The 15,816-nt window shown below is 47.0% G+C and overlaps 1 protein-coding gene across 5 annotated transcripts in view; it reads left to right on the top strand.

Moving 5' to 3' along the window:
• Positions 1–15,816, top strand: part of SIPA1L2 (signal induced proliferation associated 1 like 2) — a 105,816-nt gene that overhangs the window by 87,031 nt on the left and 2,969 nt on the right. For 2 of the 5 annotated variants that reach the window (XM_008689550.2, XM_040624197.1), the window contains 4 exons: positions 2,420–2,551; positions 13,241–13,294; positions 13,852–13,975; positions 15,144–15,225. In XM_008689550.2, coding sequence (XP_008687772.2) covers positions 2,420–2,551; positions 13,241–13,294; positions 13,852–13,975; positions 15,144–15,225 — 392 coding nt within the window. The remainder of the gene's footprint in view (positions 1–2,419; positions 2,552–13,240; positions 13,295–13,851; positions 13,976–15,143; positions 15,226–15,816) is intronic. The other 3 variants (XM_040624194.1, XM_040624195.1, XM_040624196.1) reach the window with 3 other exon arrangements.

The following is a 15,816-nucleotide window of genomic DNA, read 5'->3' as shown; positions in this document are numbered from 1 at the left end:
ACGCCCTGAGACCTTCCCACATCCTGGAGTCATCACATGCTTTGCAAGTGGCCTCCAGGTGACTTGACTTGCGAGCAGAGCTTTAGAACCTGCCTGCTGGGTGAATAGCTGGGCGCACTCGCTCACTCCCTCACTCACTCTGAGCTTTGGCTTCCTGGCCACCAGGATCAGATGTGTGCCTTGGCTCAATGACAGATGGCCACAGATCATGGAATTTCAGGCTGCTCAGGAATCGTTGAAGCATCCCAAGACTGTCAGTACTCCGATGGTGTTTGGGGAAGGTGGCTCTTGGAGCACGCAGCTGCTGGAGGCACAGGCGGAGCGGGGCACAGGGATGTTAGCCTAGTGCCCCATTCAGTTTGCATCCCACCCCTCTTTTCACATGGCTCCTGTGAGAGCCAAGAAGGATGTCGTTGCCTGGTGGAGAGCAGGGAAAAGTTAGCAAGCATGCATTAAGTTGGATTTTAGGCTTTACGATGCCAGAAGCTCAGGTGAAGGGTTATTTATAAAGGCAAAGAAAATCCTCAAGTTGGCATTTTTTTAGTAAAGCATGACTCTCATAGTGTCCTTTCCATAGGAATGTTCATTTACCTGATGAATTCTCCAGTCCATACTGTTTTCCTCCCCGAGGAGGGAAGGAGAGGCAGAAGGAGCAGGGGAGTGCCCAGGGGCACACGGGTTCTAGCCAGCCTGGTGCACCCTTCACAGGGCTGCCGCACTCTTAACGTGATTCCCGAAGAGCTCTGGTCACATAGAAATGGTCACAAATGTACCTGCCACCTAGTCAAATAATCCCTGTACACTTAGTGGAAAACTTGCTTTAAGCAAAGCAGCCCACGTGTTTGGAGACGAAGTGATTTTCAAGTCATTGAAGATCCCTGGGCTTCTGGACCATTCTGCTTGGGGCTTAAACCTTCAATTTCTGATTGATGCCTGAGGCCTGGGAGGGGCTTCAGCCCAGCTCTGCCAAGCTCTGACTTTCCTGGGTTCCTGGAGAACCCAGCAAGAGAGGAGGGAGCCTTGAGTGCTAACTTCCCGCTCTCCTGGCTCGCACTCCAGCTTTGCTGCTTCCAAGGCTCCCTATTCCTCCATGGCCTGGACAGGGACTGCGCATGTGGAACAAGTATAGATGGTTCTTATTCCAAAGAAGATGAGCCTGTGGAGAAGGAGAGTGGCAGGAGCGGTGTGGACAGGACATCCATAACCAGATTCCCCTGACAATGGAATATGAGCAGGGCTAAACGTGGTAGGGCTGAAAACGAGTGGTTGCATGGGTTTCGCAGCGCTGGGTGGGGGTTGGCTGAGAGCTGCCTGTGAAGGTGTCAAGCAGGTGGAAGACCCTTAGTGCCCGTCAAGCTCAAGGTCAAACACCACCGCTCACTCTCCCGTCCAGATGCCAGCCTTTCACAGCTATCCCAAAGGGTGTGGGAACAAAAATTACAGGTGCATTGGGTTAATTATGCCCCTTACTTAATTGCGGGCTCAGACAGCCAGGTGGTCATTATTTTGATTGGTCTCATTAGGCAGATGTGTTCACAGGCAGCTGCGTGCCGCGTCTGGGGCAGGTTCAGAAAAGACATGTCAGAGACAGTCCGGGTGAAGCCTTTGAAAAATTTGTCCTCGGATGCGTAGTGAGTTCTAACAACTAGTTTTATCAATGACATAAACACTTCAGCTCCGTGATGACAGTGGAAAAAGAAAAAGAAACCTTAAAAGGTCCATTTGTACAGACAAAGGACAGACAAAATTCCATGCTGGACAGCAAGGGGTTTCTGGTTTAGCCAGTGATGAGCCAGCTCTGCGAGTCCGCAAAGCCGTCCAACCGCCGTATTTGCACATAGCATGAGAAAGGCCGTCTCTCCTCTTTCTTGCCCGTCAGTAATGAAGGTAAAGTCAGTCCTCCTGCACTTTCACAATAAACTGGTATTTGGGGCATCCTGAACGTGTGCTCTGCTTACATAACTGCATTCTTCTGGAAGCTTTTTAAACCATCGGGCTAGAGAGAGACTGTACCAAACCCTGTGTACTGTCGAAGTCTGCAGCACTTGGACGGGGGAAGTAATGCCTACAGAAATAGGACCCGATCTTGCAGCTAGGCAGACGCAGATGGATGTCCTCAGGAGAAGCCCAGCCTAGAAGGACACGGCCAGATTTCAATACTGTACCACAGGACTGCTCCATTCTAAAGTCTCTTCCATCCCGGGGCATCGCTGGCCGACCTCGGAACGAATCCGTAGGTCGTGGCTTCTCTGCAGATCTGCATCTTTCCAGCCGTGTGTCTTTTGGATAACTGCACCGTACTCTCCCCCTTTTTGCTGGGGGCAGGAGGTCTGCCGTAAGAAGTTCCCCGGGCCCTTGGAGCGGCCGCCTGTGCCCCGCACGGCCATCCGTCTGACGCTCTGGCTTTGTTTCTGTTTAGATGAGTTCTGGTTCTCCGATGGGTCCTTATCGGATAAGTCCAAGTGTGCGGATCCTGGCCTGATGCCCCTCCCGGACACGGCCACGGGCTTAGATTGGTCCCACCTCGTGGACGCGGCGAGGGCGTTTGAAGGTAAAAACTTGCAGCCTCCAGGGCCTGGGGCATCAGCGTGGGAAACGTGGCTGTATTTGGGCTTGTCTGAGTTATGGTTTTGGATACCTGACACATCTTTGTGGACGAAAACCAGCCGGGGAAGGCTTGAGCTGTCAATAAGGACATTTCCTTAGGGAGACGGTGCCATTTCATGAACTGAGCACTGGGCGAAGGACTGCAAACCTGAATTCCAGCTCAGGCACCAGCTATGACCCGGGACAAGTCACTTTTCCTCTTTGACCTCTGTTTTCTTACCTGAAATGTGGAGGTGAATATGTAGGACACAGATTGTCTCTTTCCTCCGAGTGTGATGAGGGGAGCTAGAAAGGAAGGGCCCTCAGAGGGCCTGGTGTGGCAGGACTGGCACACGCGAGGGGTCTGGTGCCTTGACATATGCGCAGATGCAGCGTGATCCGTCTGACCCGAGCCCCTGGCTCTCCCTGGCTGGGCCTCGGCTTCCGCCTCCAGCAGCGTGGTCACTGGGGTAGCCGGGCACACCCATCTCTGAGGGCCCCTCCAGCCGCCCCGCTGGCCTGAATTTTAGAAGGTTGAAGGTGCTCTGGAGGAAATACCGTTGTCCCAGCTTGCAGGTCAAGGCAGACCCAAACAAGAAAGATGCTTTGTCCGCATCCTCAGGACGGTACCTGTGGGTACAGGGGCAACCCACGACCCAGGATTATGACTTTCGCCATTTGCCGGTGCTGTCCTTCCAGGGTTACAGCTACTCCTGGGGTGACTGGCAGAACTGCAAGGGAGACAGGGCCATTTTAGTAGGGTCCTATTTGAGAATCCCCGTGTGCCTGGGCTGCAGCATCCTGGTGGAGATCCGTGTTCGCAGCCGTCCCCACGGGAAGGGCTCCAGCCACCGGAGCAGCCCATCTCTTCTCTCCTGCTCTAAGTAATTAGGATCGGTGCCTCCGGTCCTAAGCTTTGGGGGTTGGGGGAAGGTGAAGGCTACTCGCAAGCTAATTCAGACACCAGGGACGTTTAGCTTCAGTAGATAAGTAAAGGGAAACTCTGTTAGGAAATTTCTGCAAAATGAACAGGTCCTACTACTCCCTTAATAGGAGTCAGGGTCCTTGGCTCACCTCCTTGCAAAATACTTATTCCTTGTGGAAGCCTCAGAATGCCCTGTCTGCTCTGTGATGCAGCCTTTGTTCCCTTGACATTACCCGAAGTTGGTTTTAGAACCAACTGGGCCCATGGCCCAGTTATTTGCAGTGTTTCCAAACTGACATATATGTGACCTAGCCCCAAAAGGCAGGAATGCTGTCCTTACCTCTGTCCAGAGCAACCCAGACAACAGGTAACAGCATTTTCTCTGGCATGTTCTGTACACACTGTGCTGTCTTACTACCCCCAGGAGAATATAAGAACATCTATTCTGTCCTCTGCGGTGTTCTCCACTGCATAATATTTGCACGGTACTTAGCAGGCTGAATATTGCTTTATTCACTTGTTTGTGTCTTCTTATTAGGTGATGCGTGTCTCATGGGTAGGCTGCTTGTTTTATTTATCTTGTTTTTATTTATCGAGCACGTGCCAAGATAACTAAATGAGAAGAGCTAGTCCCGAAGAGTATGTAGGTATCAAATGCACAGGGTACCTGAGCTCTACCAACTCGGCGTAGTCTTTGACCTCTGAAGGTCCATTTGCATTTCATGCTCATTTTTCAGATTTGAAACAATATTTATCGGCTTATCTCTGGATCCACATACTCTCCCCCATTTGTGTCTTTGCTTGGTTCCCTTCTACTCTTCAGAATAAAATCACCACTTTGAAATGGATCTTTCCAGATTAAGAGCAGGAAGTGGAGAAAGCAAAATGGCGTACCCAGCAGTGACAAAGGTCTCAACCCAGGGACTCTGGTCACAGTCACAGCTTAGCAGCTGAGCTGTGGGCCTTTGGACAAGTCCCTTAACTACCATAATGGCCACACTTTGGGCCAACAACAAATGTTTGACAGTAATCCTCGGAGGTCCACGATTACTTGCATTAGGCTTCATTCAGTCTTCTTGTCCATAAAATGAAAACCTTTACCAAAGAACATGGAAGGCTTCTGAAAGTCTTAAACTTCCACTTCGGCCATCCTATTCATCAGAGAGTAGTTCTGAGCTGAAGTTAGAGTCTGGGTGGGAGTTGGGCACCCACAGACAAAGGAGAAAAAGCATGGCGTGGAAATAGCAGATAGATGGTGCCTCAGGTGCATGGCACGTGAGCCAAACAGAGAGATCATGGGGTTCTATTTGCCAAGGAAAAGACTTTGGTTATCTGACCTTTCTGAAGTTTCCAAACATTTACAAATTGTATTTCAAAATTGCAGTAATTTTCAGGGCTGCTCTGTAGGGCGGCATACCACCTTGAGACAATAGCCCGCTTAGGAAAACACAGTTGGGAATTGGCAACTCCAGACCAGTTTTGCTGATCAGATTCCCTTGTGTCGGTGTCGGGTCCACCCTGACACGCACTGGCATGGTGGCGAGTGGGCTTCATCAGTCACCTCAGCACTTGACAGAGAAATGTCTTCACTGAGATAACCCAGTTGCCCTGCCTGGGACGTGATCTTTCTGTACCAGTTCCCAGAACCATTTCTGAGCTAGACTAAACATGATAAAGATAGTCCAAAAAAATCCCCGATGTGTCTGCTTCATTGTTACAAGCTAATACAGGCAGTTCAGAATGCCTTACTGAGCTCAGAGTGCTCTGAATAACGCTGTGCCACTATATCGACATAAGCAGTCAACCCATCTGAAAACACGCTTCAAAAAATGGAATGCGTCTGCCTATTAATACTGTGACTCTCGTAGGATCCACCGGTGTGATCGATCCAAGCAGGTGTGCCTCTCCCCCATTGATCTGCTTATGTTCCACACCTTGGCAAATGATGTATTTATCTTCGTTTAAGAGCTAAAATTGACACTGGATACAGGAGTGTAAGAATTTCGATTTTTTACTATACCATTCAAGAATAGAGCAGTGTTGTGCGCCTGGATGCCTCAGTCAGTGAAGCATCTGCCTTTGGCTCAGGTCATGCTCCCCAGATCCTGGGATCAAGCCCTGAGTCAGGCTCCCTGCTCAGCGGGGAGCCTGCTTTCCCCCTCCCTCTGCAGCTCCTCCTACTTGCACTCCTTCACTAGCTGTCTTGCTCTCTCAAATAAATAAATAAAATCTTAAAAAAAAAAAAAAAACGTAGAGCGGGGTACCAAACTAATCTGCCCTAATCAGGGTTGTTTAAATATATCTAAACTCTGTTGGCACACAGAACATAACATACTCTGTTACCGTAAGAGAGGCTTCTCCAAAGACAAGAGCATTTCCATACATTTCTGACCACAAGGCAATGAAAATAGAATTAAGTAAGAAAATCAGAAGAAAAACACAAACAAAAAATTCTGAACATTTGGAACTCTTAATGTAATTCATAATCATTATTCTAGGCAGCATTCAGGAATATGAGGACATTTTTTCTTTTTTCGTAACTGATGATAAAAAGATGCTACCTATTAGAATCTTTGGACTGCAGCCAGAGAATAGTCCTTAAACAAAAATGTGCTGCTTTCAGAAACATTTATTTAAATGGGAAAAAAATGAAAATTAACCAACTGAACTATACTTCAGAAAGATTCTATTAAAGCTGTGAAAGCAAACAAAAAAGAAGGAAATCAAATAGATTTTTTGTGAACTGACGAATGAATTTTCAGTGCAATTTATAAACAAAATCAATGATTAATTTTTCTTAGAACATTGTTAACACAAATTTGATCAAGAAATGGAAAATACAAATGAACAAGATTAGAAATGAGAAAAGAGATTAGCATTCACCAATACATAAGAGAAATAAAAATTATTAAGGAATGTCAGGCAGCTCTATAGGAAGAAATACGATGAATAAGATATTTGGGTATTTCTTGCAAGAAAACGGGATGGTGCATAAGAAACTGTCAATGGCCCAAATATGGAGGGTATTGAAATGTTATCTAAGAATATCCCCAAATCCCAAATGTCACCTGAAACTAATGCGTTTAGAGCTCATTGTTTTCAAAGCTTCAAAGAATAATGATGTCCCTGTATAAATTTTTCTTGAAATTTAGAAGCAGCCAATAATTTCATGAGAGGATTCTTTCCTGATAACACACAAGAAAAGAAAAATCCTAAGACAATCTCAGTCATTAATCGCGATGTTAAGCTTAGATGAAATTCAGTAGGAGATTGAAAAGATTATCCATTGTTATTGGTGAGAGTTTAGCCAGTTTAATAAAAGAAAAACTTCTAATTACAATAAGTTATAGTAGATGAAATAGTTAAAAGTTATTGTATCAGGCACCTGGGTGGCTCAGCCATTAAGCGTCTGCCTTCAGCTCAGGTCATGATCCCAGGGTCCTGGGATTGAGTCTTGCATCAGGCTCCCTGCTCATCATGGAGCCTACTTCTCCCTCTCCCTCTACAGCTCTCTCTCTCTATCTGTAAAATAGATAAATCTTTAAAATAAATAAATAAAAATTTTTAAAAAGTTGTCATACCAATTTCCCAAAAATTGAGAAATTTTTCTAATAAAAATTGAGATTTGAGAGATACCTTTAAAACCTAATGAAGAAGATCTACTTTATTCCAAGTAGTTACATAATACCTGATGGAAAAAAATGGTTTATAAGCAGGTACCTTCAGTCCAGAAACCAGACAGGGTCATCCTTTGAGACCGTGTCCTTTCATTCTATAGTGAAGTACTTGACAATTACACCAGCAATGCAAAGAAAAAAGGAATAAATTTTGGAGATAAAAAGATATTTATACATATGCTTCTCTATCTAGAAAATATGAAAGTTAAAAAAATAGATTAAGAGGACACTTATCTTGAGCACTGAAAAATGTATAGAGTTGTTGAACTATTATATTGTACATCTGAAACTAATTAACACTATGTTCATTATACTTGATCTAAAAAAAATAAAAAGAATTCAAATTTTAAAAAAAGAAATTACCCAAGATTATAGAACAAAGTAACCAGGTAAGATATTTTAAAATGTATTTCGTATTTTGTAAGCTTTGTTTCAAAGCATTGTTAATTTTTTCAGTTATCTATTTCTGTATTAAAAAACCACCCCAAAATCAATGACTGGAAACAAGGGTGTCACATGATAATTTATGTCTCATGATTCTGTGGGTTGGTTAGGTTCAGCTGGATGGTTCTTCTGCTCCCTGTGGTTTCAGCCGGAGTCACTCAGGCAAAGCTGTATTCAGCTGGGTCTCAGCTAGAACTGGAACATTAAGGTGACCTCACTCGTATGTCCAGCTGGGCTCTGGCTGCACCCCCATCTCCGGCAGGGCAATCCGATCAGGAGAGCAAAAGCAGGAGCTGGGTGATTTCTCAGGGCCTCCTGGTCTTGGAAGACTCAGTATCCCCCACATGCTGGAGGCCAGCCTGCATCCCAGAGGGTGGGAGGTGGGCTCCACACCTTGGTGCGAAGGCTGTCATGTGCACATAACCATGTTTGCAGACAGTCTTCAACCAGAACAGTAACCAAGGGCATTTAGCTGTATCTGCAAGGTCAGACTATACATTCTTTGGAAATTAAGCCATCATTAGAGTTATAATTCAGGAAAGCAAAGGACATTTCAGTAAGTGAAGTGTCCTAATATATGTAAAGATAAGAAGCTTATAGTAAAGATGCTGAATCAATTTCCTGAATGAATTTGTAGATTTCGTACAGTTTCAATTCAGATATCTGAAGGATATGTTAAAGAGCTTAATTGCATCCAGTTGGAAATAGATGAAAAATAGTCCACGAAGAAAGTCTACTGTAAATCAATAATAATTAAACAGCATAGTAGTGATTCAAAAAAACAGAAATTAGTCCTTTTGGAGAAAAGAGGAAGAGCCTAGACCAAAAATCTGAATGAAATTTGGAGTTAAACGCGAAAGGAATTTATATACTCCACTTGGATTTAGGATTTAGAAAAGTCAGTTCTAGAAACAGTAAAGTAGGATTACCATCTTAGAAGCAAGGTAATGCTTTAATTATCGGGTAGTGAGAGAACATACAAAATACAACATGGCGAGATAAAAGTATTAGCTTTTTACGAACTTGAAAGAGAACATTCAGATAAACAGGGGAGTATGGGGGAGGGTTTGTAGTAAACGTGATGGGCAAAACCAGACCATCCCAAGTGCGTGGAGGGGCTTACCCAGAAAAAAACACCAAATCCCTGATAAACAGGTGGTCAAGGCATGGGGACGCACACTCCACAAAAGTAGAATTACGAAATAAGTATTTGAAAAATGTTCAATCACGCGTGTAAATTCAGAATGATAATGAGCTACCAGCTCACACCTTTGAAAGATGAAAAATGGCCCCACATTCTGGGAAGTTCTGAAGAATATTCACCACTGGTATCATTGCAAAGATAAAATGATCCCTCTTTTTGTGCAGCATGACAATAAGTAGCTAGAGCCAAAAGGTGGACCCACCCTTTGACCAGAAATCCAATTCCTGAGAACTTGCTTACTGGAAATAGGCAGAGAACCAAACTCTGCCCATCAGACCAAATGTCAGAACATCGGCATCTCCTTCATAGGCCTGTGAGGGAGAAGGTAAGTCAAGGACAGGAAGCCCATGCCCTGGCCTCCGCTTTCCTGTGACAATCAAGTTCAAAACTGGGCGGAGTCGCAGTTCAAGTGTGTGTTAGTGTGTGCAATCCTTTTGCTTGTCGCGGGCGAGATGTGACCCTTTGCGCCTCCGAGAAATTTCTAATCTATGAGATACATCGCTTATTGGTCTGGCAAGCATCATTCCCTTTGTTAGGAGGAATAATGTAAGGTGTGGGGGAGCCAAGTAATGCATATAGCAGATCCCATCCCCCTCAAACCCAACCAGAAAAGCTGGCTCTGGGTCCAGCAGTGAAGCCGGGGAAGGGACATGGAGTCTCTTCAAAAGCGCTAGAATTTAAAGCAGTTCTCATTTGTCAAAATATCCCAAGTAGGCAACGGGTGGGGAACTTTGATTGAATGGATGCTGTTTTAAGTGCAAACGGGCTTTAAAAGGTGAAATTACAGACGAATGATGGGAGACTCTGGATTGCCGGGTCCCCCAGCCAACACCAGGCCAGGCTTCTCGAACTCCCCTCTGGATTCCAGCCCTTTGTTGGAATGGTGGTGACAACTGCCATCTTCTCACGGGCGCACGGAGGTGTACGTGCCCCGAGTGTCTGTGTGCAGGACGCGTGCAGAGTCAACAGCTCGTTTATCGGCCCCACTGTGGCAGTGAAATAGTCCACGGAAACATATTTTCCGAAAAAATACAAGTTTATGTTTTTCATCTATTATGCTCCACATGCCCTTGTTTTTTGTTTTAAAAGATTTTATTTATTTATTTGATGGAGAGAGAGACAGCCAGCGAGAGAGGGAACACAGGCAGGGGGAGTGGGAGAGGAAGAAGCAGGCTCCCAGCAGAGGAGCCCGATGTGGGACTTGATCCCAGGACCCCGGGATCACACCCTGAGCCGAAGGCAGACGCACCACCCAGGCACCCCCTGCCCTTGGTTTTTAAACAGAGAGTAATCAGCATCATTTTTTACGATGAGGACTGTTCTCATTTGTGAAGCAGTAGCTCAGCCTTGACAAAGTTGCTGAAGTTACTGGTACTTGAACACGGACAGTGTGTGTGTGTGTGTGTGTGTGTGTGTAAGCATAAACAAAGTGACATAATTAGTCAAAAAACAGAAAAGAAGAATGCTATTAAGATGAAAAATGCAAAGTTAATTTAATATAGTAAATCAACTTAAATGATCTCAAAAGTAAGGAAACTGTCTCGGGCCAGCGACAGTAGCTACATCTTAAATGAAGCATAATCCCAGCACTTTTCTTTGCTCGTTACTGAGAGGCAGACTCTAGACCATTATCTTGCAGCACTTACGGACAGGCTGTAAAAGGCCTGAGCCAAAGCATTTATCTCCAAAATGCAGTGTAACGTTTTGTTTTGTTTTTTTCTTTCCTGGTTGCCAGTTAAGTCAGCTCTCCACGATCTGATAAGCCCAGTGCTCCGTATCAGTACCCTTAATTTCTGACATGTAGCTACAAAGCCCCAGCTTCCGTGTCATTTGTAGTGACAGCAGAGACACGTTAGAAGAGCTTCGTTTGGGGACATGGGTTTGGTTGAATGGTGCCTCCTGCTTGCATGGCCTGCATGGCCTGTATCCAGCACACTTACCTTCTCCTAGTTCACGCCCTCGGCAGGCAGGACTAATCCATCAGAGCCCTGCACCTCCCCGATGCAGGCTGGCCTTACTGATCTCCAGGTGCTCCGGGCTGCCCGTGTGGGCCACGGCCGTTACCCAGCTCCAGACCGATGTGGAATATACTGTTGACTGTCCTTGCTCTTGGGTAGTGCCAAATGCGCTAACAAGAAACCGCATTGAAGTAAGGTTTTTCTAAGATGATTTAAAGGGATGGAGTGTTCCATGTGTACCCCATGCCTGGTGTTGTCCCCTCCTCTTAGCCAAATGTTCTTGCGCAGAGAAGAATGGGAAGGAGAAGGACTAACGGGCTATTTGTGTCGATTGTGGGTGATTGTATCTGCTGCGGTCCCCATTTACATGAAGTTTGGACTCCCCGGCCTATCTTCTACGGTTTTGTCTGTGCCACAGGGTTCAATGTCAGTCACTCCTTGTTACTGAATAGTTATCGTCAAACAAATAAGCTGTGGAAGAATAAAGCTCCCACTGGAAACTGTCACTAAGGTTAGGTATTTTACAGAGCAGTAAGTGTCTGGACTTAAGCGGCGTTCTGTTTGGATTTCAGCCTCCCAGCTTTTCAGATCCAAAGTGAAATCCTTTTTGTGAAATTACATTGCTGGCAAAACTCCCTTTCTGGCTTCTTGCCTTCTGACCAGTAGGACCTTGTTTCTCCCCAGGGAATGCTTGAATGACTGCCAGAGCCAGTTCTGTTTCTCTCAAATATGTGGATATTTTATCAATTAAGGTAGAAATAGATGGAGCAAGGGAAGACATTTACAGCCAGATATTTCGGCTGGACCATCAGATTCAAATATATTAAGAAAGATGGAAACTCACCGAATTATCACTGGATTGCGTAAAATCTGGATGAGTCAATGGAACTCTTTTAAAGAGCGAGAAAACTAAATTCTTTATCTGTTTTGACTTTCCTTTTTTGTCAGTAAATTTACTGTAGAATAAAAATAAATCCTCTGTTAATTTTTCTTTTTTTGTGAGGTGTTTTTTGGGATCATCACAGAACAGAGGCCGACGCTCCCCACCCCACCCCTGAAGCTGCTTAGCCCCGGCCAGTATGCCCCATCGTTCCTGCCCCCACCTCTGCCATTGACATCCCATCCTGCGTAGAAACAGGCAATACCCAGTTGTGCTGTCAACCTTAATTAAATTACAAATTGTTTCATCATATGCCCAAATCCTACGAGTCCGCGCCAAACTGGGAACACGACGGTCTCTCAGAACGCATGGTTGCAGAATGTGCATCATCTCGTAGTTTTGAAGTGTGGAGGACGTCCTTAAAGCTTTATAGACACATTCGTTGAAGGACGTCTGGGTACCTGTCACAGGTGGTGGGACATCTGATCTTGGAAAGCGGGCTGCAAGGCTGGAGAATTCCCTGGGATCATGCGGGGCGCTCAGCACCAGCTCCAGGAGGGTCCGGGCCCCAGCTGGGAGCTCCCAGCACAGGGCCGGTGGTGTTCCAGCTCGCTTTCCTCCTCCATGTGCGCTGGCAGCCTCCACCGTTCCTTCTAATTAACAGAAGTGCAGGACCCTCCATAAAGCAGACAAGCAGGTAGCCTCATTAGGAGACTCGTCCAGCAGCCGGAGGAGACCGAGTGGGATAAATTAAGAACAGAGCACCCCTGACGCGGACCAGAGTGCAGTTTCTCAGCCATTAATCAAATCATATGAAAAAGACACCACAGCACTAATACACCTGCTGTATCCCTTGGACCCCAGCTGCAGAGGCGTACGTGTGCTCGGGCACCGAGGAAGGAGCCGCCGGGGAACGGGGAGGTGGATAATTAGACGTATTCCCGCTTCTCACCTCTACCTTGTTCCAACGCAGGCCTGTTTTTCTGCATGCCATTCAGCATTTGTGGACCGATGCTCTTGGGTCCATGTTCAGCCCACGGAACTGGGCCAGGCTGGTGCCTGTTTCAAAGAATATTACATTCCCTTTCCTGCCTAGCTCGGGAAACATTGAGTGTGAAGTTACCGGTTCTAAGAATAGAAATGGCCCGGCGCCAAGATAAGGCAGGGTAGTCATGCTGACCGTTGTTACCGCTGCTGTTTCTAGTAAGGCTATGTAGCCAAGCTCGCTCACCACCACTGTTTTGTGTTCACAGAGTGGGTCATTTAAGCAAACCCCAAATGGTCATGTGTTCTTACGGTTGGTCTCGCCTCTCCATTGTACACAAGCGGGTGCACCCAGCCAGGACCGTTACACGTGCCATGTTGAACCACATTGCTTGGCATCGCACATTATTGGCTGTCAGGGGCCACACCTCGTTCAGCACGACACATACACACACACACAGACACGTGCATGCATGCACGCCCAGGCTCAGGACCCCATTATCTGAGCCTTGTGTGGGCTGCAGAGGCTTCCAGATGCGTAGAGATACCACTGTTCATAGGAAATTCTAAATCTTATTTCAGGTCTTGACTCAGATGAAGAACTTGGGCTGCTCTGTCACCACCCGTCCTATCTAGGTGATTGTCCGGGGCTGACCATGGGCTCTGGATGTTCTGTAACCTTTTCTTTCTGTGTCACGTGTCTGCACGTCTGCATGGTTCCCTGAGCTCGGAGGGTTGGCACGCACAGGGGACGTGGGTCCTGGCTGCTGTGTCTCCGGGATGCTCCCCCATCCCGATTTGGGGCCCGCTGGAGGAGGGGGCCATCCCCTCGGTTCTGCTGACCAGCCAAGTCATCCTGCGACGCCGTTATTTCGTGCCCAGCCGGCCGCTTTGGCATTTCTTGGGATGTGGAAGGAAGAAAGCAGATTGGCTCTAGCAAATCGAGGATCTGCTAATTGTCCCCGTGGCTGTGGTGTGCGCATGCCATACAGCCCCCGAGGACAGCCAGTCCTGATGCTTTCTGATTGTCAGCAGCTTGCCTGAGTGTGTTTTTCTTTGTTTTGTTTGAAACAGGGCAGTCACTGATTTGGGGAGGGGGGCGGGGTGTTTGGGGTTAGTGGCTAAATCCGCTTCCACACACATGGCCCTGTGGCCAGGACTAAACTCTTGGTGTGTGTGTCTCCCCTCCTCAGACCAGAGAGTGGCGTCCTTCTGTACCCTGACCGATATGCAGCACGGCCAGGACCTGGAAGGCGCGCAGGAGCCGCCCTTATGTGTAGACCCAGGCAGCGGCAAAGATTTCATGGACGCGACTGGGTATGTGAGCCCCCCCTCCACTCCCCAGGCCCCTGAGTAACAGGTTCAGCCAAGCCCAGGCCACCAGGAGATGTTTCCAGCCTGCGTCCCCTGGGTCCTTCAGGATCCAGATACGGGATTGAGTGGGGACCCCGTACTCAGATAATGGGGTCCTCTAGAGCCTGTGCAAACCCTGCTCCCTGCCCTGCTGGGGGGGGGGGCAGCTCTTGGTAGCAGAAGTGCTCTGCCCTGTAGGCGGTCCCTGTCTGCTAAGACTTGTCACCCCATGGTGCCCATGGTGACGAGGCTCTCTGACAGAGGGTGGGGGCCAGGATCCGCATCTGCCGGTAATTGCTGCCACCGCCCCAATGGACAGGGACCTTGCATCAGTCTCCCACTGCCAGGCTGCACGTGCAGACCTGCCACGGGCACAGCTCCCCCCAGAAGCCTGGTCCTTGACCCCGCCTTAGGCAAAGGAGCCGTCTTGTTCCCCTATATTCTTTTTTTTTTTTTTAAAGATTTATTTATTTATTTATTTATTTGACAGAGATAGAGACAGCCAGTAAGAGAGGGAACACAAGCAGGGGGAGTGGGAGAGGAAGAAGCAGGTTCATAGCGGAGGAGCCTGATGTGGGGCTCGATCCCGTAACACGGGGATCACGCCCTGAGCCGAAGGCAGACGCTTAACCGCTGTGCCACCAGGCACCCCTCCCCTATATTCTTGACATGTTTATTCTTTACCTGCTTCCAATTTTCTTATGAACTTGTGTGACCGTTAACTGGCCCATTCATCTTGGTAGTGAGCCTCATGATATTTTCTTGACAGAGAAAAACAAATTGGGGAAATCGAATCTATATTTGGTTCCCAGGACCTCAATGGTCTACCTAGTCTCAGTTGGCTAAACTGATTTAGATAATCTATCTTCTGGGTTGTTTATTTGTTTGTTACCAATATATATGCCTGCAGATTCTGAATCCCTTTTTAAATCAACAGAGATCCAGAAGGGATTTTCTACCGAAGCAGGAATGTGTTCCCTTTCCAAATCTGACATAATATTATGTATTTCTTCGCTGGGCTCTAAGCACATGAAATAATTCTTTGAGTGAAAACTTTACCAACAAAAGTACCGAATGCTACCTCTTTACTTCCATGGCCTTCAGTCTTTCTCACTCCACCCTCCTTCTCTAGGGAGCGGTCTCCATCGACACTGACCGGGAAAGTCAATCAGCTGGAGTTGATTCTCCGACAACTGCAGACTGACCTTCGGAAGGTAAAGGAATCCATTGCGATCTGTAATCAGAAGTCTGTCCTGCACAATCACCCCCTTCCAACCAGTAGAAACAAAAATGAAAACACTCAGGAAAGATAGTCAAAGCCAACAACAGAAACAAAGCCTCCTAAGGTCTAATTCTCTTTTCTGGCCTCCAGCTCATATTTTTCACTGTAAGGGGACCCAAGGATTGCGGGAAATAGGACTAAATGAGGGTGAGCCTTCTGGACGGCCAGTCTTCGGAGCGAGGTGGAAACACACAGGCTAGCGTTTTTTGGTTCAGGGAGTGATCGGTTGTACCAACTACTGATGAGCTGACCTGAGAGGAGTTAGTTGCCTGGAGTGGAGAGGTTCCAGGATATGGACTCTCCAGAGCCGGAACCAGAAAGGTCCCAAGCAAACTGGGACAGCACCCTGCCTCCAGCTGTAGGGTAGTTGGAGAGCTGAATATAAGAGTTGAGACAGGAAATCAAGATAGAGAGAGAGAGGAAGAGACAAAGCCCCTGGTGTATCTATAGGGTGGGGTTAAACTGAGGGACCTGGAGTATAAGCTGGGTGAGAAGACATGCTGTCACTGTCACTGCAGGGGAC

The sequence above is a fragment of the Ursus maritimus genome, unplaced genomic scaffold (assembly GCF_017311325.1).
Source record: "Ursus maritimus isolate PB19 unplaced genomic scaffold, ASM1731132v1 scaffold_7, whole genome shotgun sequence".
NCBI lineage: Eukaryota > Metazoa > Chordata > Mammalia > Carnivora > Ursidae > Ursus > Ursus maritimus.
Note: the sequence above shows the minus strand (reverse complement) of the source record. Positions and strands in the feature narration are given on the sequence as shown.